The 25,463-nt window shown below is 43.7% G+C and overlaps 2 protein-coding genes across 3 annotated transcripts in view; both read left to right on the plus strand.

Annotated features, from left to right (window-relative positions):
- The window catches only part of LOC125195998 (leucine-rich repeat receptor-like protein kinase PEPR1), a 42,002-nt gene that overhangs the window by 11,445 nt on the left and 5,094 nt on the right, over positions 1-25,463 (plus strand). The gene's annotated exons all lie outside the window — the stretch shown is intronic.
- On the plus strand, positions 7-3,712 carry LOC125195997 (probable LRR receptor-like serine/threonine-protein kinase At3g47570). The gene is made up of 5 exons (XM_048094330.1): positions 7-58; positions 132-350; positions 1,054-1,647; positions 1,792-3,048; positions 3,145-3,712. The coding sequence occupies exons 2-5, from the start codon at positions 167-169 to the stop codon at positions 3,486-3,488; spliced, it is 2,379 nt and encodes a 792-aa protein (XP_047950287.1). The 5' UTR covers positions 7-58; positions 132-166; the 3' UTR covers positions 3,489-3,712.

Here is a 25,463-nt window from a genome sequence, read left to right on the forward strand (position 1 = left end):
GAAATCGGCCACTTAACATCTCTTCACACTTTATACCTCGGTGAAAACAATTTGAATGGTAATGTTTTTATTCTTACCGCACTATATTGATGTAGTATAAATTTGTTTGAATAGTCATAATTGTTTTACAGGTACACTACCAGCTGAGATTGGCAACCTTCACAACATGGTTTTTTTTGGTGTTGAAAGAAATCAGATTGGGGGCTCATTTCCTTATAGTATTTTCATGAATATGTCTTCTCTTCATGAATTAACACTACGGAGAAACAAGTTCACAGGGAATCTTTCAAAGGATGTTGGAAATCTTACAATGCTAACCCAATTATCAATTTCCAATAACTACATGACAGGTAATTTAATTAATTGTTCATGCTCCCATAGGGGAGCACTAGAGCACATTCTTAATAGAGTGCTAACGTACATCCAATCTCGTGCTGCCACGTGGCACGAAAAATGCAATATTGTAAACATTAAAATGTAATATACATTTGTGAAGTTGTATATACATTTCCGCAGATTGCATTTTAGTTATAGGAAAATTGCATATTATAACGTTGAGTTTTGCATTTTGTAATAAATTGTCTACAATGCAAAACAAACTACTCCCTCCGTCCATAAAAAAATAGAGCATAATTACTATTTTTGGCCGTCCACAAAAAATGGAGCACATTCATTTATGGAAAGTTTTTAACAAATAATAACCTTAGACATCATTCCACTAACACTAGTTCTCACTTATTTTTTCTCCTTCTATTTTACTTTTTTTCCTTCTCTCTTGTTTTACCAATTCTACATTAAAACCCGTGCCATACAGAAATTGTTCTATTTTTTGTGGACGGAGGGAGTATTATATATATAAATACAATCTGTCTATATATAAAATGTAAATTAAACAATTTATATCTAAAATACAAAACTCAATGATGAAAAATGCAATCTATTCTACCTATAACTAAATGTAATATGCCGAAATTCGTCTATCACTTTTACAGTAATAGTATATCCCTGCCGTCATATCTTTAATTACTACTCCTAGTACAAATTATTTTGCAGGGATAATTCCCACTGAAATGGAGCAACTATACCGACTGAATAGATTATCAATTGCTGAGAATTACTTGAGTGGTTCCATTCCACATGGTCTCTTCAACATTTCTACTCTTCAAGTTCTTTCATTTTCTGGGAATGCCCTCTCTGGAGTTCTTCCACCCAATTTGTGCCAACATGAAGCTCTTCCCATTTTTGAAGAGCTCTATCTTGGCGAAAATTCCATCTCTGGACCAATACCCAACTCTATCTCCAATTGTTCTCAACTCAGAATTCTCGCACTTTCTGAAAACAAATTCAGTGGTTATATACCTACTGATCTCGGCAACCTAAGACTTCTCCTACGCCTTGAACTGTTCAGCAACAATCTTTCTTCAAACCTCGATTTCATCACCTCATTGTCAAATTGCAGGTCTTTAAATCGTCTGACTTTATCTAATAATCCTCTGTATGGCGCCATTCCACCTTCTATTGGGAATTTATCTTCCTCACTCCAACAGTTCTATGCCGGCGGCTGCAAATTGAACGGCACCATTCCTGCTCAAATAGCCAATTTAACAAGCTTGGCGATCTTGAGTTTTTCTGACAATAAGTTATCTGGTAATGTTCCCCTCTCAATCAAACATTTGCGTGACCTTCAAGGATTAGATCTTGGTGCTAACATGTTGCAAGGACCCTTTCCGTATGTTGTATGTGATTTATACAACCTCGTTCATATAAATATTAGCCGAAATCAATTCTCAGGTTCAATTCCTAAATGTTTGGGTAATGCCTCTTCTTTAAGAGTTGTTTTTCTAAACGCCAACATGTTCCATTCAAGTATACCATCCAGCTTATGGGGCCTTGAAGATTTGTTGGATCTGGATTTGTCCTCAAATTCATTTACTGGGTTTTTACCTCAAGAGATAAGTAACCTAGGAGCAGCAATATCTATTGATCTCTCTATGAATCAGTTGTCAGGGTCTATTCCTGACACTATTGGAAAGTTACAGAATTTGGCAAATCTTTCTTTGGCAAATAACAGACTAGAAGGTTCTATTCCAGTTTCCATGGGAAGCATGATCAGTTTGGTGACTCTTGACTTGTCCCACAACAACCTCTCTGGTTCAATTCCAAAGTCTTTGGAAGAGCTTCAATACCTCAACTATTTCAATGTCTCTTTCAATAGTTTGAGTGGAGAAATTCCTAGTGGTGGCTCTTTCAGAAACTTTACTATGGATTCTTTTAAGGGCAATGAGGCATTGTGTGGAATCCCGAGATTCCATGTCCCTGTTTGCCCAGGAGTTTCTAATCATGTACTATCAAAGAGGAAGAAGGTGGAACGAGCTTTATTTGTGGCTTTTGGGGTTGTGGCTTTCATTTCGTTTGTATCTTTGGCTTTTATCTTAATCAGATGCAAAAGGAAAGTTAAGACAACTAGAGAAGTTGATGAGATGATATCCGTTGTTCCAGAAAGAATATCTTATTATGAGCTTATGCAAGCAACTGAACAACTCAGTGAGAGCAATTTACTTGGAATTGGAAGTTCTTGCTCTGTTTACAAAGGAATTCTTAATGATGGGAATGCTGTCGCTGTTAAGGTGTTCAATCTTCAACTACAAGGCATTTCAAGGAGATTTGATGTCGAATGTGAGATACTTCGTAGCATTCGGCATAGGTGTCTGACCAGCGTTTTAAGTTGCTGTTCCAATGAAGAGTTCAAGGCATTGGTGCTTGAATACATGCCCAATGGAAACCTTGAGAAATGGTTATATTCACGTAATGATTGCTTGAATTTTATGGAAAGATTGAATATAATGATTGATGTTGCATCTGCTTTGGAGTATCTTCACCATGGTTGTTCAACACCTATTGTTCAAAGCGACTTGAAGCCTAGTAATGTGTTGTTAGATGAAGATATGGTTGGCCATGTAAGCGATTTTGGGATAGCAAAGTTGCTATGCAATGGAGATAGCATGGTGTTAACCAACACCCTGGGAACACTGGCTTACATTGCTCCAGGTGATTTGTTATTCTACATCAATTATGTATGTACTTTTTAATAAATGAAGTCTTTTGTTTACTGACTGGTAGAGTATGGCTTTTTTGTGATTTTAGAGTATGGTTCAGAAGGACTAGTCTCTACAAGGTGCGATGTGTATAGCTATGGTGTGATGTTGATGGAAGTATTCACGAGAAAAAGGCCAAGTGATGACATGTTTGTTGGAGATCTAAGCTTGAAGAGTTGGATTGAAATGTCAGTTCCAAAATTCACATATCAAGTTATAGATGCCAACTTAGTAATGAATGTTGAAGAAGAAAATGGAGACAAAATTGTGGAATTCACAACATCCATATTGGAGTTGGCTTGCAAGTGTTCTGCACATTCCCCTAATAAAAGGATTAATATGAAGGAAGCTGTAGCAGAGCTGCAGAAAATCAAACGTGGGTTTTTAGGGTGAGGCCTTATAGGGTTGTTTTACTACTACTTTTTAGATGTTACTGTAGATATGTATAATATATTTGGTCCAATACTAGTTAGTTCTGTATTGCATTCAATCATGTTGTGTAAAGTAGTAAAAAAAGATATTAAATTCATTACTATTTGTGGTAGTTTCATGCATCATTCTTTTGCCAATTTTTTTGGCATTTGAATTATTTGTATCGTCTATGGTTTACAAGGTTATTTGGTGAAGCAAATGTTAAAATGATAAGAGCAGTAGAGCTTATATGAACATGTTTTTTTAGTTCGCATACAGGTACATGGTAAGTAATTATTAAGTTTTTTGTTTACAACTAATCTTGTAACTAATGGCATTAATTTCAAGTTGACTTTGGACTGTTCATTATTGCACATTCCACCCATCATACTCCTATATGTTAGATGTCCACATTAAGCGGAACAACCACGCCACAACCAAATAAAACTCGTCCGTCTAGTTAGTACAATCATAAAAACTTGTCCGCCTAGTCAGCACGGAGCCACAAAACTTATCCAGCCACAAGATTGCCACGCCACAACCACAAATCACATTATTTTATCAATTGTTGGTATATTTTAATTGGACTAGAATAAAATTAATTAGACAAAAAAATATTTTAAAAAACATAATATATTAAAAAAAAAATCAAATCTTCGTTGTATTATAAATTTGGAAAATTATACAATAAAAATTATCTAAAAACACTAAAAAAACACTGTCGTCGCTCACTCGGTGGCATTCTCGGAATCTGCCGCTTCATCTTCATCCATCCTCGTTAAGGTCAATAGAATATGAGCCACTGCTGCTGCTGTAGTTCCTGGCTAGGCCGAGTCTCGTCCGCTTCGGCGAAGACCAGTCTACTCCCTCGTAAGTAGTCTTGAATTTTGGAAACTCCTGGAGAATGAGATATTCTTCCTAGTAGTGGGTTCCCTCCCGCTCGATGCATCTCGTACGATAGAGCCCTTATGTCGGCTTCGTTGCGGCCGCTCTCAGCTGTGCGGAGGTTGTTCTCGTAGATGCCCGAGAACCTCTTGACGGCGGCTAGAATCCTCCTCCATTTTTTGCGGATCTGGTCCACATTCTGCTCTGCGGCCCCTGAACTACGATATTTTTAAGCTGCGTGCACAATATGGAATATCAAGCTTCCTGGGTCCAGAGAATCCACTAGATCACAAGGTCTAGGAACTCGCGGAACGCTGAAAGATCTCGGTCGTTGGACACACAGAGTATCATTTCAAAATCCTCAACCCGCGTATATTTGAATTAGTATGGGGAAGTAGGGATCGGTCCCACGAGGACAGATGCGAAATCATGCATTTAAAGGGCTTTTGGGTGGTATGGCTGCTGCCACGCAAATATGGGTTGAGGAACTTATACTAGACAGAGGAAAAGAAATTTAACTATCTCTAGATCTAGTAATATTGCTACCTAATCTAGCTAGATAGACTCGATGCATGCAGTGAGGACCATTTTTCCAAAAATAGAAGTGTACGACAAAAAAGCTGCAAAATAACCAATTCTAAGCCTAACTACCTACAATCGCAAGCATCATCGGAATTTAATTGAAACATGAAACAGAAAAAAAAAATGCTAGTAACTCAACGGCGGCCAACGGATGGAACGCCAGAAAACGCCGAGAAACCCAACAAAAACTCAGATCTCTATCTCCTAGACGAAGTAAAACAAAAACGAAGCAGAAGTTCAAAATCCATGCACAATTCAATTCCCCTGTTCAAATCCACACTTCGGATGCTAAATCCACTCCGGATCCAAGCATCCGAGATAAACTCCGGTCAAAATTATCTCCATAACTACAGATTCGCTGATTTTCCATAGATCAACAACAACAACAACAACAGATCAACTCACATTCCCCAGATCAAGTACGCAAAGCATCCAACAATTTGAATAACAATCAAACCTCCGGAACAAACTCCTCAAAAACAGAATTAACATAAATCAACGCAGAATCAACACCATCATAACATGAAATAAAATTCATAGATAAACATCAAGTAGCAAAACGAACAATTCGACTTCGAACGGCGAAGTTCGACAGAAATCAAAACATAAACGCTAAAAAGTAAATGATTGTATCTTCGCCCTCCTTGAGGATGGTGTTGTATAAATTTCCCCGAAGATTAGACCTCAATTCTACCCCAGAATTCTCATTTCCCAAGTGTGTGTGTGTGTGAGAGCTGAGAGCTATCGTCTATATCATGTGTGTTGCATGCTCCTCCTTATATAGGCGTGAAAGTGGGTCCAGCAGAGGCTTCTTTTGTGTGAATTGTCTTCTTTGCCCTCAGCTTCGAACTCCCCTCGTCTAGCCATTTTCTTCCTCGATTCTGCTCACTTTTCGTCTCCTTCCTTCGCTAGTCCACTTCCTTCAATTCTTCTTGGACCTGGCGAATTTCCTTCACACACCTGGCTTAAACAATGTGTTAGACCCAGTAAATGGTGACTTTTCATCATATAACCGATGTATGAAATTAGCCTTATCAAACTGCTCACACTTAAACCATACTTGTCCCCAAGTATAAAGACAAGAAAAAGAAATAAGGCGAATTTCAACGCATGGTTATCCCCTGACCGACTCTCTAGACTCTAACTTAACACAGACTCCTAGACCTAGACACAAACTGACACACAAAATGACAAAACACTTACAGAAAAACACATAAACACATATGCATGAACTAGCTTCAACTTGTAGGCAACCGTCCCCACAATATTAAGGTCAATCCAACAGGCTGCACTTCTCCAAATTGGCCCATTCCCTTCTTCCACCTAATCAATCTGTCAGTTCGTCAAGATAGCCTATTACTTTCCCAATTGTTGGATTCACTCGATCACTCATTCCTCACAGGGATGTTAGGACCGAATCTCTCGTAAGTTATTTCCATACCACTAAAGCGTCGGGTTATGAGAGTTTTCACCTTTCTACACTTCGTTCCCCCTTTTGTTCCTGGGTCAGGTTGCTATTGCTCTCTGCCCTTAGACATATTTTCCCTGGACTTCGTCCAGCTTATACCTCCATTTTTTTCTTTTTTTTTCCCTAGACTTCGTCCAGCTTATAACTCTTTTACCTGGACTTCGTCCAGCTTATACCTTCATAACCCAATTTTCCCCTATTGTTTTCTCCTTCAGGACTCTTCTCCCTAAGCATTCAGTGGCGGCCCCATTTCACATGTGTTAGCTCAAAATTGTTTTAGGCTTATAACTCGCTCTTATAGTGGGGCTTCACAACTAAGTCAGCTAAGGCATCTTCTATCGTTCTTACTTCATCCAGACTGACCTCGGCTTATTAAAGGAAAAGGCTTCAAAGTTGAAATACATCCTGTCTTCAATTGCTCTCACTAAGGAGATCATGCCGTATTATATTCACCAGCTCATGCGACACAAACAAAACCTAGACTTAACGACTCTTAACATTCTAAACACATACAAGCATTGACTCCCCTCCCCCTCCCACTTCACTCAAGCTTGTCCCCAAGCCATCGTCGTGAAGGGGGGAAACAGGGCAGTCAATCCAACATACAACAAACAATATATCCAAATAAACTTCTCACACTTAGACCGAGCATCGGGCTAAGTGGGAGAAGACAACATTAAAACAGAAAACACAAACTTCTCACACTTAGACCAAGCATTGGGCTAAGTGGGAGAAGGTAGACACATATAACAATTTTAACAGAAACACAGACAATAACAAAGACATTAAAAAAAATAATAATAAAAAAATAAAAATTAAACTAATACTGAAAATAAAAGTTACTTGGTCATGGGGGCAATTCATTTATGGGTCTGGCCCCCTCGAGAGCCAGACTGGGGTGGGATTCCGGGTCGGGTCATCTTCACCTTCTTCTTTGCCGGCAGCTCCGGCTCTTCTTCCTCCTTCTCTTGTTGCTTGGACACTGGTTTCTTCATCAGTAGGGACTTTGACGTAGATGGGGTTAACACCGGCTTGGATGCGGATGGAGTGACCACTGGCTTGAGCGGTGGTGGGGGTCGCTGGATGGAAGAACTGCCCTGGCCGGGCTGCTTGACCTCACTGCTGGATCCAGGAAGCACCTTCTGCTGGGTCAGGGAGAGTGTCTTCTCCACCCACTTTGACATTTTCATCATCAGCTCCACGGCCTCTGCTATCCGCTCATTCTGCTTGGAGGACTTCATCGCCAAGTCTGCAATGTTCCCCGCAGCGCCTTTATCTCCTCTCGGGCCCTGCTTAATTCTTTCCGCATTCCACCGAGTTCCTTCGTCATCTCCTTCCTCATCGTTTGCATTTCCTTCTTCAATTCCTCAACCTCCTCACTGGGCACAGCCTCCACAGCCTCCGACTCCGTCTTCACCTTATCTCCCACCTCGTAGAAGAAGGTTTCCTTGCCGTGTGCCTGGAGCAGCCCTTTGTTGAAGAAATATTCAACGCTGAAGGTCTCTGGGGGCTCACACATCACGACTAGAGGAGCGGTCTTGGCTATCTTCATTATTATGTTCCGTTGGAGATAAGCGCCGAGGAGATGGCATGTGTACATATGTCGCGCGGGATTGCTTGTCATTTGATGGCAGGCCTGGGCCAACCAGTAGCCGAGATGTACCTTCACACCTTTCGCCATACACCAGGTGAAGTAGAGGTCAGTGGTTGTCAGAGCTGAGTTCGCCGTTCCCATCAGATTGTAGCTAATGAATGTCTAGGCGAATCGGAGGATGCGGTCTTCAATGTGGGAGGCCTTGGAGTAGCTGGATTTGAACGCCCCCGCATTAGAGTGGGTGACCAGCTCCCATGCTGCCTGTACCTTAAACCCTGGTGTGTTCTTTGGTACGCCGACCATTCTCTCATTCCAGATGCCTTCGTCGTCATCAGCCCTGGAAAACAACCCCATCCTCAGATACCACTCCCTGATGTTCTTCATTGAAAAGCCGGAATGTGATGGAGTCCGTGTCGAGGTCAGAAGTGTTCTTGAGTCGGAACGTTGAGAAAAATTCTCGAGCTAAATCCACCGGCACCTCTGCCGTGTTGTGCTTCAACAACCACTCAAATCCGATCGCGTAGATACACGCGCGGAACTCCTCATCGCTGTCAATTATCTTAAGCTCCTCGGGCTGTACTGCTTGCCTGATTTTGCCATCTTCCCTGCGCTGCATCTCTCCTTGTATGTTGCGGCCCTTTTCTGATCATCAAAGCGCTTCATTGACTCCAGCAATTCCCTAGTTAGCCAAATCTCCGGGCGCTCATAGTTTAACTCCTCATCAGATTCATCTTCTTCTCCGGGTTCGGAATCGGACCCAGGAGTAGGATCGGCTCGTTCCTCGGTGAATGGAGCTTCGGTCAGTGGGGAAAGTGGCTCCTCAACCTCCTTGACGAAGGGAGTTTTCCTTGATCGCTTTGACTGGGTGGCAGCTGCCTGCTTTCCTTTCCTCGTCCTTTCCTTGGCCAGGCGGCTATCCTCCGCCTCATCACCTGCTGTCCCTCGGGCAGGGAACTCTTCTTTTTCAGAATAGACCAAATCGTCCACCTCGTCTAGTAGACTCCTCCTGGCCCTTCGCCTCTCTGTTCTTTCGTCGATCCGTGGTTCGTCTTCATCCTGGTCATCCATCAGGTCCACAATCAGATGTTGCCCTACTCCGACGGGCTCTAGTACTCCAGTATCGTCGGGGTTCGTCTCCCCCAAAGGCTCCTTCGGGGTTTCCCCCATATTGTCCACCATTGGGGTCCCCCCCTCAATATAGACAGGGGTTTCCCCCCTAACATCACTCGGGGTTGCCCCCTCCTCCATTGGTTCAGGGGTTGTTCCCCTAAAATCCTTCGGGGGGTCTCATCCCCGGTCTCCATTGGGGTTTCCCCCTCAGCAAACTTCTCCAGAACAGGGGTTTCCCCCTCAACAACTTCCTCTGACATAGGGGTTTCCCCCTCGGCAAACTTCTCCAGAACAGAGGTTGCCCCCTTTTTCTCACCCTCAGAATTAAGGTTTTCTCTTTCTCGCCCTTCGGACTCCACATTCTCATGACCATCATTCAGCCTACCGTCTGCCGCCAGTTTACCCGTCGCCTCCTCCTTGTCCGCTTCCGGTGGACTTGTGCTTGGAGCGGTTTCCGACTGTTGAAGACCAGAGTCCGGTACTCTGGTCGAAGCTTGAGGCCTTTCGTCGTGGGGAACTGCGGTTTGAGCCGTCGAATCAACAGGGATCGTCGGCGGTGGTGCGGCAGCCGCGGATGTCATCATGCTAGCCGAGAATAAGGCGTAGACCTCCTTCGCTTTCTCGACGCTTCCCAATTTTTGCGTCAACTCCGCCAGAAGAACAACGTCGTATGGGTTCTGGACGGTTTCAGATCCCGTGGCTGACGCCTCCGGTCGTGAACTCCTTGTGGTATGAGTTGGATCCATCACTGTAATCTGAAATCAAAAAGTAACCTGGTAGAAATCGGGTTAGGGTTTGCAATTCTTGAGAGAGAAACAAAGTAGAGAGAAGGGAGAGAATCGGTGTTTGACGTTTGAGATTATTGGAGAGAGAAAATGGCGGTTAGCCTTTTTGGTGAAAGGATGGTGCGGTTGCAGGCGTGATGTAAGCAACCGTACACCTCCCATAAATATCGGACAATTTGAAATTCAAATTTCTCAATCCTTCCCCTAAAATTCCTTCTCTAGACTTCCTTCCCCTGGCTAATTTTCCTGATCACAACTTTACACTTATATATAAAAAAATAAAAACGCCAGACTCCTAGGTCGAGGATAAAGTACAAGACAAATCGATTTCCCTACGGAGTCTCTTTTTTTTTGGACTTTTACTTATTTTCACAACGCAATTAAACTATTTACACATTCCTTTTGAGTATTCCCGAGATCCCCTGGTTCAGTGTATATATTAAAAACGTAAACCAATTTACCTGACCCAGGAGTTCATCGAGAATACTTCATTGTCTGACTAGGTGATAATAGGGAGTACACGTAGTGGCACTTCCTCCACTACACACAACTCAGAATTATCCCTATAGACCTTTACTCTATGACCATTAACAGGGAAAGGGATAAAGTTAGATTACTTCCCTGGATCTCTACAGCTCCATTCGCGCGGAGGCCGACAATGGTATATGGACCAATCCACTTAGACTTCAACTTTCCTGGCATAAGCTTGAGCCGGGATTGGAAAAGGAGCACCTTCTGTCCCACATGGAGTTCCTTGACTCGGAGATTCTTGTCATGCCATAACTTTGTCCTTTCCTTATACCACATAGCAGACTCATAAGACTCCAGCCTTAGTTCCTCCAGCTCTTGTAACTGTAACTTCCTTTCCTCTTCACAAGCCGAAGGCTTCATACTCATCTCCTTGACTGCCCAGTACGCCTTGTGCTCTATACCCACGGGCAGGTGGCACATTTTGCCAAACACCAGCCTATAAGGCGACATTCCGATAGGAGTCTTGAAAGTAGTTCTATAGGCCCATAATGCATCACCGAGCCTCTTACTCCAGTCTTTCCTCCGGGGATTAACTGTCTTCTCCAGTATTGCCTTGATCTCTCGATTAGAAATTTCTGCTTGACCGTTAAACTGAGGGTGGTAGGGGGTAGATACCCTATGGTGCACACCATATTTCCTCATCAGAGCCTCGATGGTGCGATTACAAAAAAGTGTTCCCTGGTCCGAGATGATGGCTCGAGGAACTCCGTATCTGTTGAAGATATTGTCCTTCAGAAACTTTGCTACCTCCTTCGATTAACATGTCGTGGTAGCCTTGGCTTCTATCCATTTAGACACATAGTCCACTGCGACCAATATATATGTGTTCCCATAGGATGATGGAAACGGTCCCATGAAGTCCATCCCCCATACGTCGAAGATTTCGCAGACTATCACCGGAACCTGGGGCATCTCGTCCCACCTTGAAATTCCCCCTGTCTGTTGGCACCTTTCGCAACACTGACAAAACTCGAAGGCATCCTTATTAAGCGTCGGCCAGTAGAACCCACTATCCAATACTTTCCTCGTTGTTTTCCTCGGTCCAAAGTGACCTCCACACGCCAAGGTGTGGCAATGATTCAGCACATCTCTTTGTTCCCATTCGGGAATGCAGCGTCTGATCACTTGATCTGAGCACATCTTCCATAAGTAAGGATCATCCCAAAAGTAATATTTGGCCTCACTTTTTATTTTAATCTTCAAGGCCCGGGAAATTTCTTCTGAACTTGGCACCTCTCCCGTGACCAAGTAATTTGCCAAATCAGCGAACCATGGTTCTGCGTTTAGTGTTCGCTTCCCCTTGTCGGATTCTCCTAGACCGGTTAATGCCAAAACTGCCTTCCAACTGATCGGTCTAGGGAATTCCCCTAGATAATACAAATGCTCTTCAGGAAAAGCATCGGGTATGGCCTCTTCCGTTTCCCCTTGAAAAGTTCTGTTTAAGTGATCGGCTACTCTATTCTCTGTCCCTTTCTTGTCTCTCACTTCCCCATCAAACTCTTGCAAAAGCAACACCCAACGGATTAACCTTGTCTTAGACTCCTTCTTTGCCAGTAAGTACTTTATCGCTGCGTGATCTGTGAAAACAATAACCCTCGACCCAAGCAGATAGGGTCGGAAAATCTCGAATGAGTACACGACAACCAACATTTCCTTCTCCGTGGTATCATAGTTCTTCTGAGCTTGATTCAGAGTCTTGGATGCATAGAAGATCACATAACTTTTCCCATCTACCTTTTGACCTAGGACGGCTCCTACAACAAAATCACTAGTGTCGCACATTATCTCAAAAGGGTGATTCCAGTCTGGCGCCCTGATTATTGGTGCTGACACGAGTTTGTCCTTAAGCAATTGAAAAGCCTACTTGCATCCCGCGTCAAAGACGAATTCCACATCGTTGTGCAACAGATGGGTGAGTGGTTGCGCGATTTTCACGAAATCCCTAATAAACCTCCTATAAAATCCCGCGTGACCCAGGAAGCCTCTAACTTCTTTTTGTTTGTGGGGTAAGGTAACTTCGATATCACATCCACCTTTACCTTATCCACTTGTATCCCTCTTTCAGAGACCACGTGACTAAGGACAATACCTTCAGACACTATGAAGTGGCATTTTTCGAAATTCAAGACCAGGTGCTTCTCCTGGCATCTTCTCAATACTAAGTCAAGGCTGGCCAAACAAGTGTCGAATGAATTCCCATATACGGTAAAGTCATCCATGAATATCTCAATGCATACCTCAAGCAAATCCGAAAAGATACTCATCATACACCGCTGGAACGTTCCTGGTGCATTACTCAATCCAAACGGCATTCTTCGGTATGCATACGTACCAAAAGGGCACGTGAATGTGGTCTTCCCCTGATCCTCTGGGTCTACGTAAATCTGGAAATAACCGTTGTATCCGCCAAGGAAAATAAAATACTGTTTGCCAGCTAACCTTTCTAACATCTGGTCAATGAAGGGTAGATGGAAGTGATCCTTCTTCGTGGATTCATTCAGCTTCCTATAGTCGATGCACATCCTCCATCCAGTCACAAGCCTAGCAGGCACCAATTCGTTCTTTTCATTCTTGACAACCTGTATTCCTGACTTTTTGGGTACCATATGGACTGGACTGACCCACTTACTATCCGGAATGGAGTAGATGATCCCTAGAGAGAGCAATTTCAACACCTCCTTCAGAACTTCCTCTTGCATGTTCGGATTCAGCTTCCGTTATGCGTCTCGATGAGCCTTCGCACCCTCCTCTAACCCGATGTGGTGCATGCAGAGATCAGGACTGATTCCTACTAAATCAGAGAGGGTCCATCCTATTGCTTTCTTGTTCCGCTTGATTACTTCCAATAGTTCCTTCTCCTGCTCCTCGGTCAAGTTACTGTTGACTATTACTGGGAATGTCTCATTCTTTTTCAAGTAAGCATACTTGAGACCTGGTGGGAGTGTCTTCAGTTCCTTCTTGGTGTCATTCGTCTCCTGGGGCAAGGGATTTTTCTCTGCAACATCAGGTAATGTCTCTGAAGATACGTGTTATGTTTAGACTGTGTGCACAGAAAAGAAATACAAGATTCCTAGGTCCAGCAAATCCACTAGATCACAGGGTCTAGGAGCTCACTGGTCGTTGGAAAATCTCGGTCGTCGGACACACAGAATACTTCTTCAAAAACCATCAACCACTTATACTAAAACTTAGCACAGGGAAGTAGGGATCGATCCCACAGAGATGGATGCGTAAAGAACATGCTCAAGGATTTGGAAATTATTTTTGGGTTGGCTGCTGCCACGCATTTTTTTTTGGGTTGAGGAAATTATACTAAACTTGGAATTGAAATCTGCTATGCTAACAGCTAGATCTAGGCAGAACAGAAATCATGCATGTAAACTGAAATCGAGAAAATCACTAGATCTAAGAAACTATTCTAAATACCTAGACCTGGGAAATAAAGTGACGGTGGGGACCATGACTGAAAAAGCAAGTACGGACGAAAAGCTGGGAAAACAACTAACTAAAGTACTAACTAACAGCGACATCATCATCTTCAATTCTAATTGCACAAAACTCAGAAGAAACAGGTATGAAACGTAATCGGAAAACAGAGCAGACTGGATTTTAGTGATTAACAAAAAAAAAAATTACGAATTAAGCAGATCTACGGCTACTAGACGAAGTAAAACAGAAAACTCAAAATCCGTGCACAACTCAACTTCCTCTGTTCAGATCCAACCTCGGATGTTAAATCCACTCCGGATCCAAGCATCCGACACAAACTCCGGCCAAAAATATTCCATAACTACAAAATCTCCAAACAACCTCCGATCAACAACAACACCACAGATCTACCGCCAAATTCCCCAGATCAAGCACCAAAGTGACAAACAGAGATTAACATGCAACATGCCGAAATAAAACTTCAAACAACAAGATCAACGTAGATCAACACGAGATAACACAAATATAACAGAAACTAAAGGAATGCATAGATAATCAGTAACAGCAACAACCAAATCGACTTCCAAAAGTGAAGTTCGAACGAAATAAAGTGCAAAAGAACCGAAAGTAAATAGATTGTATCTTTGCCCTCACGCGGACGGTGTTACGACGGACTTCCTTTGAAGATGAGACCCTTAAAACCCTAAACTACCCCAGAACTCCCATTTCCCAAGTGTGTGTGTTGTGTGTGAGCTAAGAGCGAAAAAATCGTATATCGTGTGTGTTGCATGCTCCTTTATTTATAGGTGTTGAAGTGGGTCCCAGCGAGGTATAGATAGACTTTGTTGCCCTCAGTTATTCACTCCCTTCTTCTAGCCTCCTTTTCCTTCAATTCTGCTCACTTTTTCCTTCATTCCTTCGCTAGTCCGTTTCCTCCAGCTTCTCCTGGATCTAGCGATTCTGTCACACACCTGGCTTAAAAACTGTGTTAAACCCAGGTAGAATATAGTGCTTTTCACCATATAACCGATGCATGAAATTAGCCTTATCAAACTGCTCACACTTAAACCATACTTGTCCTCAAGTATAAAGACAAGAAAAAAAAAAATAAGGCGAATTTCAAAGCAAGGTTATCCCTTGACCGACTCTTTAGACTCTAGACAGACTACTAGACCTAGACACAACTTGAAACTAAAACACTTAAAGAAAAACACATAAACACATAAACACATAAACACATATGCATGAGCTAGCTTCAACTTTTAGGCAACCGTCCCCACAAGATTAAGGTCAATCCAACAGGCTGCACTCCTCCAAATAGGCCCTTTCCCTTCCTCTACCTAGCCAATCTGTCGGCTTCGTCAAGATAGCCTCTAACTTACCCAATTGTTGGATTCACTCGATCGTTCATTCCTCACCAGGGATGTTAGGATCGATTCTCTCTTAAGTTATTGCCACACCACTGAAGCGTCGGGTTATGAGAGTTTCCTCCTCTTTTCCTGGGTCAGGTTATTATTGTTCCTGCCCTTTAAACAACTTCCCCCTGGACTTCGTCCAGCTTATACCTCCTTCTTTTTTTTATTTTTTTCATTTTCTCCTATTTTCCCTTTTTTTCTCTCTTTTTTCCTCTGGACTTCTGATAAGGCTAATTTCATGCATCGGTTATATGGTGAAAAACGTTACATTTTGCTGGGTCTAACACGTTTCCTAACCCAGGTGTGTGATAGAATCGCTAGATCGAGGGAATGCTGAAGGAAACAATCTAGCGAAGGAATGAAGTGAAATGAGCAGAATTCAAAAGAAAAGAAGGCGTGACGGAGGGAGTCAGTAGCTGAGGGCAACAAAGTCTATCTATACCTCGCTGGGCCCCACTCCAACGCCTATAAATAGAAGAGCATGCAAAACACAAAGAGGACGTTATCATTTTTTTTCGCTCACTCTTAGCTCATACACACAACACACACTTGGGAATGAGAGATCTGGGGTAGTTTGGGTCACGAAGGGGTTCATTTCTTCAGAAGTTTTAGTTGCAACACCGACCGCGTGTGGGCGAAGATACAATCTCTTTAAATTTCAGTTGTTTTTGCACTTTTGCGGTCGAACTTCACTTTTGGGAGTCGACTTGGCTGTTGATGTTACTTGTTATCCTTTCGTTTCTGTTGGTTTGCGTTTATTTGTGATATTTCAAGTTGATTTACGTAGATCTTGCTGCTGAGAATTTATTTTAACAATTTTTATGTCGATCTTTGTTTTTATTTTGATGTTGTGGTACTCGATCTGGGAATTTGGTGATAGATCTGTGGTTTGTTGATTTATTGGAGGTTGTCGTTAAAATCTGAAGTTATGAAATGTTTCTGTTGGTTGGAGTTTGTGTCGGATGCTTGGATCCGGAGTGGATTTAGCATCTGAGGTTGGATCCAAAGTGAGAAAGGGGAGTTGTTGAATGGATTTGAGTTTTCCGCTTGTTTCCTGTTTTACTTCGTCTAGCATCTCTGGATCTGTTTAGTTCTTGTTGTTATGCATCAAATTGGTTTAAATTTAGTTTGCTCTGCTCTAATTTCGTTCATGTTGTTTTTCTTATGAGTTTTTACGCAATTTGGTTGAAGAAGATGATGTCGCTGTTAGTTAGTACCAGAGTTAGTTATTCTGCCAGCTTTTCGTCCGTACTCTATTTTTTCTTTTCAGTCATGGTCCCCACAGTCAGTTTGTTTCCCGAGTCTAGGTAATTAGAGTAGTTTTTTTTAGATCTAGTGATTGTGCGGTTAATTTTCCTTGCATAGTGTTCTTTGTTGTTTCGCCTAGGTCTAGTTGTTAGCGTAGCCGTATTAAAATTCCCAAATCAAGTTTATTTTTTCCTCAACCCAAGAAAATGAGTGGCAACAACCAACCCCAAAAACAACTTCAAATCCTTGAACACGATTATTACGCATCCATCTCTGTGGGATCGATCCCTACTTCCCTATACTAGGTTTAGTAAAGTGGTTGAGGGTTTTTTAAAACAGCTTTGTGTGTCCGACGACCAGGATTTCCTACGACCAACGAGTTCCTAGACCGCGTGATCTAGTTGATTTGCTGGACCAAGGGAACCTGTTTATTTCCTTCTGTGCGTACCGAGAGCATATACCGACTTTCAACTTCGTCCAGCTTATTCCTCCATTTTCCTCTTCTTTCCTCTGGACTATGTCCAGCTTATAACTCCTTACCATATTCCCCTATTTTTTTCTCCTTCATGACTCTTCTCCCTAAGCATTTAGTGGCGGCCCCTTTATATGTGTTAGCTCAAAGTTATTAAAGGCTTATAACTCACTCTTATAGTGGGGCTTCACAACTAAGTAAGTAAAGGCATCCTCTATCGTTCTTACTTCATTCAGATTGACTTGGCTTATTAAAAGAAAAGGCTTCTAAGTTGAAATACCTCATATTTTCAATTACTTTCACTAAGGAGATCATGTCGTATTATATTCACTGGCTCATGCAACACAAACAAAAACTAGACCTAAAGACTCTTATCATGCTGACAAATACATGCATTGACTCCTCTCCCCCTCCCACTTCACTCAAGCTTGTCCCCAAGCCATCGTCGTGAAGGGGGGAAACAGGGAGATCAATGCAACACACAACAACAGTTTATAAAAATAAAAACTTCTCACACTTAGACCGAACAATGGGCTAAGTGGGAGAAGACACAACAAAACAAAAATATAAACTTCTCACACTTAGACCAAACATTGGGCTAAGTGGGAGAAAACAAAACAAAACAGAAAATACAAACTTCTCTCACTTAGACCAAGCATTGGGCTAAGTGGGAGAAAACAAAAACAAATAGCAATTAACAAATAGACAACAAAAACAAAAACAGATAACTGAAAACAAAAATTAAAAGTTACTTGGTCATGGGGTGATTCACTTCTGGGGCTGGCTCCCTCGAGAGCCAGACTGGGGTGGGATTCCGGGTCGGGTCATCTTCACTTTCTTTTTGCCGGCTCTTCTTCTTCCCGTTCTGGCTGGTCGGATACGGCTTCTTCATCGAGACTTTGACTTCGTAGGGACTGACACTTGCTTGGGGATGGGTGGGGAGACCATCTGCTTGAGCGGTTGCGATGGTCGGTGGACGGAGGGGCTGCTCTGGACGGGTTTCTTGACCTCACTGCTGGACCCAGGAGTTACCTTCGACTGGGTTAAGGGGAGCGTCTTCTGCAACCATTTCATCATCTTCATTACAAGGTCCACCGCCTCCATCATGCGCTCGTTCTGTTTGGCGGATTTCACCACCAAATCTGCAATATTGCCCCTCAGGGTCTTCACCTCTTCTCGGCTCCCGTTCAATTCTTTTCTTATCCCCCCAAGTTCCTTCACCATTTTCTTCCGCATCACCTGCATCTCTTTTCTCACATCCTGAACATCCTTTCGCAGCTCTTCAACATCTTCACTCGGCATGGCCTCCGCAACCTCCTCTGTCTCCGCCTTCACCTCTTCTCCTACCGTGTAGAAGAAGGATTGTTTTCCGTGCGCTTGAAGCAACCCCTTATTGAAAAAGTATTCAACACTGAAAACCTTAGGGGGTTCGCACATTACGACTAAAGGTGCGGCTTTGGCTATCTTTATTTCAACGTTCCGCTGGAGGTAGGCGCCTAGGAGGTGGCAGGTATACATATGTCGAGCAGGGTTGCTGGTCATTTGATGACATGCTTGAGCCAGCCAATAACCCAGATGTACCTTAATGCCCTTTGCCTTGCACCAAGTGAAGTAAAGGTCGGTAGTTGTAAGAGTTGAATTAGCGGTTCCCATTAAGTTGTAGCTGATAAACGTCTGAGCAAAACGGAGGATTCTGTCCTCGATGTGAGAAGCCTTGGAGTAGCTTGACTTGAATGTCCCTGCCTTGGAGTGGGTGATCAGTTCCCATGCTGCTTGCACTTTAAAACCCGGCGTGTTCTTCGGCACACCGATCATCCTCTCGTTCCATATTCCTTCATCATCCTCAGCCTAGGTGAACAACCCCATTTTCAAGGACCATTCCCGGATGCTCATCTCATGTTCTTCATTAAAAAGCCTGAAAGTTATGGAGTCCGCGTCAAGATCAGTGGTGTTCTTCGATCGGAATGTGGAGAAAAATTCCCTTGCTAGGTCCACCGGCACTCTCTCCTGGTTGTGCTTTAGCAACCACTCGAACCCTATTGAATAGATACATGCGCAGAAATCTTCATCGCATGCGATCATCCGAAGTTCTTTGGAGCTGTACTGCTTCCCAGACTTAGCCATTTTCCTTGCACTGCATCGTTCCTTGTACACTGTGGCCCTTTTCTGATCGTCGAACTACTTCATCGACTCTAGCAGTTCCTTAGTCAGCCACACTTCCGGGCGTCCTGGAATAAACTCTTCTTCAGCTTCCTCAGATTCAGAGTTGGATTCATGGGTAGGCTTGTCTTGTTCCTCGGCAGAGGGATCTTCGGTCACTGGGGAAAGGGTCTCCTCAATCTCCTGGACGGAGGGAGCTTTCCTTGACCGTGTAGACGTGGTCGCCACCTGCCTTTCCTTTTCTCGCTCTCTCCTTGACCAGGCGACGTTCCTCTGCCTCCTCAGCGTCTGGAACTAAGTCATCAACTTCGTCGAGCAGACTCCTCCTGGCTCGTCTCCTCTCTGTCCTCTTGTCCACTTGGGGTTCATCCTCTTCCTGGTCATCCACCAGGTCCACGATCAAATTCAGCCCTTCCTCAACGGGCTCCGGTACTCCAGTAACATGTAGATCTGTTTCTTCCACAAATTTTTCCGGGGTTTCCCCCACATCATCCACCATCGGAGTTTCCCCCTCAATATAAACGGGGGTTTCCCCCCTGACATCACTTGGGGTTGCCCCCTCTTCCATGGGTTCAGGGGTCGCACCCCTGAAATCGGTTGGGGTTTCATCCCCAGTTTCTATAGGGGTTTCCCCCTCAGCCATCGATTTTTGAACAGGGGTTTCTCCCTCCACAACTTCTACCACAACAGGGGTTTCCCCCTCAACAGTTGTTTCCTCAACAGGGGTTTCCCCCTCAGCATCTTTCTTACCCTCAGAGTTAGGGTTTCCGTCACCTTGTTGTTCGGTTTCCACCTCTGTTCCGCCGCTCGTCTGCCCACCATCCTCCGGCCGTTCGTGCACCGCCTCTTCTTTATCCGCCTTCCGTGAAACGGTTTCTGCATGTTGAGATCCAGAGTCTCGAGGCCCTTCTTCCAGGAAAACTGCAGGTTGCGCCGCCGAATCCGCCGGAATTGTCAGTGATGGTATGGCCGCCATGGATGTCATTAGGCTAGCGGAGAACAATGCGTACACTTCCTTCGCTTTCTCGACGCTCCCCAATTTCTGCGTCAACTCTGCTAGTAGGGCTGCGTCATACACCGTTGGCTGCGAACTTCCGGTGGCTTGGGTTGAATCCATTTTGTAGATCTGAAATTAAAAGGAAACTTGGTCGAATTTGGTTAGGGTTTGTGTTCTAGAGAGAGAACGAAAGTAGAGAGAAGGGAGAGGAAATTCAGTTTTTCATCGATTGGGATTATTGGAGAGAGAAGTGACGGTTGCCTTTTCTGATGAAAAGATGGTGCGGTTGCAGGCGTGATGTAAGCAACCGTACAACTCCCATAAATATCGGCCAAATTTTGAAATTCAAATTATCTTCATCCCTCCTTGACCTCTTCCTCCAGGCTCTCCTTGACTTCTTCCTCCGGGCTCTCCTTCCCTAGCAGACTTCCCTGACCATGACCATATAAAAAAAAATTAAAAATTAAAAATAATAAAGGCGCCAGACTCCTAAGTCAAGGTTAGAATATAAGGCATCGGTTCCCTTCGGAGTCTGGTGCTTCGAAAATAATTTTGGGAGATTTAAATTGTATATACATTTTTTGGATTTTCCTTAGTCTGAAAAGCAGTTAAACTATTTATACATTCCCTTCGAGTATCCCCGAGATTCCCTGGTTCAGTACATATTTTCAAAAATGTCAACCCATTTACCGGACCCAGGAATTCATCAAGAATACCTCGTAGTCTGTCTAGGCGATAGTAGAGAGTGCGCGTAGTGGAACTTCCTCCACTGCACCCAGCTCGGAATTATCCCAATAGACTTTCACTCTATGACCATTAACAAGAAAAGGAACCGATTTAGAGGCACTTCCCTGAATTTCCACTGCTCCGTTTGCGCGAAGGCCGACGATGGTATATGGACCGATCCACTTTGACTTCAACTTCCCTGGCATCAGCTTGAGCCGGGATTGGAAAAGGAGCACCTTCTGTCCCACATAGAGTTCCTTGACCCGGAGATTTTTGTCATGCCACAACTTCGTCCTTTCCTTGTACCACATGGCAGACTCATACGACTCCAGCCTCAGCTCTTCCAGTTCTTGTAACTGTAATTTCCTTTCTTCTTCACAAGTCGAAGGCTTCATGTTCAACTCTTTCACTGCCCAGTACACCTTGTGCTCAATACCCACGGGTAAGTGGCACTTCTTGCCAAACACAAGCCTGTAAGGCGACATTCCAATAGGCGTCTTAAAAGCAGTTCTGTAGGCCCATAATGCGTCACCGAGCCTCTTGCTCCAGTCCTTCCTTGACGGATTAACTGTCTTCTCTAATATTGCCTTGATTTCGCGGTTAGAAATTTCCGCTTGGCCATTAGACTGAGGGTGGTACGGGGTAGATACTCTATGGTGAACACCATATTTCTTCATCAGAGCCTCGATGGTGCGATTACAGAAATGTGTTCCTTGATCTTAGACGATGGCTCTAGGGACTCCATATCTGTTGAAAATATTGGCCTTCAGAAATTTTGCCACCACCTTTGATTCACATGTTGTTGTGGCCTTAGCTTCTATCCACTTAGACACATAGTCTACTACAACCAATATATAAGTGTTCCCACAGGATGATGGAAATGGTCCCATGAAGTCCATCCCCCATACGTCAAAAATTTCGCACACAATCACCGGAACCTGAGGCATCTCGTCCCTCCTTGAAATTCCCCCTGTCTGTTGGCATCTCTCGCAACACTGGCAAAACTCAAAGGCATCTTTATTGAGTGTTCCGCCAGTAAAAACTGTTGTCCAATACTTTCCTTGTTGTCTTCCTTGGTCCAAAGTGACCTCCACATGCCAAAGTGTGGCAATGAATTAGCACATCTCTTTGTTCCCATTCGGGAATGCAGCACCTAATCACTTGATCTGAACACATCTTCCACAGGTAAGGATCGTCACAAAAGTAATATTTGGCTTCACTTTTAATTTTGAACTTCTGGGCCCGGGAAACTTCGTCTGAACTTGGCACCTCTCCCGTGACCAAGTAGTTGGCTAAGTCAGCAAACCACGGTTCTGCGTTAAGTGTGCACTTCCCTTTATCGGATTCTCCTAGACCGGTTAAAGCCAAAACTGCTTCCCAGCTAATTGGTCTAGGGAATTTCTCCAGAAAATACAAATGCTCTTCAGGAAAAGCATCGGGTATGGCCTCTTCTGTTTCCCCTTGATATATTCTGCTCAAGTGATCGGCTACTTTATTCTCCGTTTCTCTTTTGTCTCTCACTTCCCAATCAAACTCCTGCAAGAGCAACACCCAACGGATTAACCTCGGCTTAGACTCTTTCTTGGCCAATAAGTACTTTATTATTGCGTGATCTGTGAAGACTATAACCCTTGACCCAAGAAGGTAGGGTCGGAATTTTTCAAACGAGTATACGACAGCCAACATTTCCTTCTCCGTGGTGTCATAATTCTTCTGAGCCTGATTCAGAGTCTTAGAAGCATAGAAGATCACATAACTTTTTCCGTCGATCTTCTGTCCTAGGACAGCTCCCACAGCGAAATCACTCGCGTCGCACATTATCTCAAAAGGATGATTCCAGTCTAGCGCCCTGATAATTGGTGCTGACACGAGTCTGTCTTTGAGCAACTGAAATGCCTTCTTGCACCCTTCGTCAAAGACGAATTCCACCTCGTTGTGCAACAAATGAGTGAGCGGTTGCACGATTTTTGCGAAATCCTTGATAAACCTCCTATAAAAACCTGCGTGACCTAGGAAACCTCTGACCTCTTTTTGGTTCGTGGGGTATGGTAACTTTGATATCACATCTACCTTTGCTTTGTCTACTTGAATTCCTCTGATGACTTCCAACAATTCCTTCTCCTGCTCCTTGGTCAGGCCACTGTTGACTATTACTGGGAATGCCTCATTTTCTTCCAAGTAAGCATACTTGAGGCCTGGTGGAAGTGTCTTCAGTTCCTTCTTTGTTTCATTCGTCTCCTGGGGCAAGGGATTTTTTTCTGCAATATCCGGTAATGCCTCCTTCCCAGACCCAGGAGAATTCTCCAGACTAGCCACGTGAGCCGATCCCCTTGATCTAGCTGACTCGGGATTTCTGCAAAACTCCATAATGTCCTCTGTGAGTTCCTCATCTGTTAACTCCGTTGTGTTCATTGCTGCACACCACCCTACAACTTTTTTGTCAATTAAATGGCTCAACTCCGAGTTGTCAATTTGTTCCTGTATCAATTCCGTCTCAAGATATTCTTGGACCAGGGGGTTAATAACATCAATAGCATACAGATTCTCAACATCTAATGGCCTTTTCATCCCCTCATCTATGCTAAATGTGTATTTTTCCCCATTATAATCTAAACAAATTGTTCCATCGAAGACATCGATAATGGTCTTAGCAGTACGCAAAAATGGTCTCCCTAAAAGTACACCACTAGACTCAGCAGACTCATTATCATTCATCTTGATCACATAGAAATCAGCAGGATATAGAAAATCATGCACTTTAACTATGACATTTTCCAACACACCTTCAGGACAAATGCAAGTTCTATCTGCTAACTGGATTACCACTTTGGTAGCGACCATCCTTACCCCTGTCAATTTCTTGTAGATCGAAAGCGGTAAAACATTGATAGATGCCCCTGGATCACACATAGCATGCTCGACCTTGATATCCACTAGAGAAATGGGTAATGTGAACATACCTGGGTCTGTGCATTTCGAGGGCATCCTTCTCTTTTATATCACAGCAGACACATTCCCCCCGATCACAATCTTCCCGTCTGGTTTGGTCTTCCCTGCAATGAATTCCTTGAATTCCTTGATGAACTTGCTGAAAGCAGGCATTTTTAGGGCTTGCAAGAATGGCAAGTTGATTTCCAGCTTGCTAAAAATCTCCATGAGGTCCTCTGTATCATCCTTCTTCTTCTTTGCTTCCCCCCGGTATGGAAATGGTTTTGCTCGCTTCACTACATTTGTGGAATTCCCAGCCTGGGTTTCACCAACTTCCCTGCTTCCTTCCTTACTTACTACCTCAGGTTCTGGATCTAGGGAAAATGGGTCACTTGGTCGAGGCAGAGATCCCCCTAAATCTCCCTTCTGGAGGTCATTCTGAACAAGGACTTCTCTGGGTCTAGGGTTATCCCCTTGAAACACTTGACCTTCTTTCCCTTTACTAGCCTGTATGGGTACCTCCTCGTCAATCTCCAGGGTCGGTCCTTCATAGCCTCGCCCGGATCTCAAGGTGATTTGACTAATGTTCGCTCGGTCCGGTGGTTTGACTATGGCAGGAAGTTTCCCTTCATTTTCCCTCATCTCATTCAAAGAAACTGCAATCTGGGACAGTTGCTTCGCCATCATATCCATGGCGGCTTTATGTTCCGTCTGGGCGTCTTGCAACTTGTGCACCACGTCGTTGTTGGAATCCAAGTTATTCTGCATTAACTGCTGTGAATTCACCAGGTCGTGGACCATGTCATCCAAACTCCTTTGTGGCCTGGAGTTGAATTGATTAAAATTCGATCCTTGACCTTGGTTCTGCCCCTGGTTCTGCCGATAGTTCCCTTGATTTCCTTGATGGTTGTTGTACTGATTGCTAGACCCTTGATTCCCTTGATGATTCGGTTGGGAATTCTGATAGTTCCCCTGGTTATTTCTCTGGTGAGGTGGCACATAAGAGCTCCCTGGGTTGTTCTGATTCCTATTTCCCCAATTCGTATGGTCCTGATTCCTGTACCCCAGTTGCAATTGCCCCTCTTGACTTTTCCCTGACCAGTTGGACTGCCTCTCCGGAGGGTGTGCATAATTCGTGATCTGCATTGGAGGTGGCTGACTTTGATCGTTGTCAGTCCATCTAAAATTGGGGTAAGTCCTCCATGGGGTATCCCTTTGTCTTCCTTGGTTCCAACTTCCATCCGGATTCCAGCTCCCCATCGAATTTGATTGAGCTTAGCATTCCCTTCACAGGGCTGATTGTAATAAGGCTGAAGTTGCCTTTCCTCTGGACCAGGGGGTTTCTCACTTTCTGCTGGAGCATGAGGGTTGTATTTCTCAATTGCATTCAGCAGTGCTTTCTCCAATTTATCTATCCTGTCTTCCACCTTCTTGTCATCTTGTTCCGTCACTGCATTGGCTGACCCCCTCATCAATATGCTTCGCGGGTTATCATAGGCCTTCTTCGCCTCAATCAGCCTTCCCAAAGTCTCTCGAGGCTTCACTTGCTTTATTCTTGGTAAAATTTCCCCCGCTCGAGGAATTCATCAAGTCCTTTGACTCAGGGTTTGCTCCTTCGTAAAACAGA

The sequence above is a fragment of the Salvia hispanica genome, chromosome 6, assembly GCF_023119035.1.
Source record: "Salvia hispanica cultivar TCC Black 2014 chromosome 6, UniMelb_Shisp_WGS_1.0, whole genome shotgun sequence".
Taxonomy (NCBI): Eukaryota; Viridiplantae; Streptophyta; class Magnoliopsida; order Lamiales; family Lamiaceae; genus Salvia; species Salvia hispanica.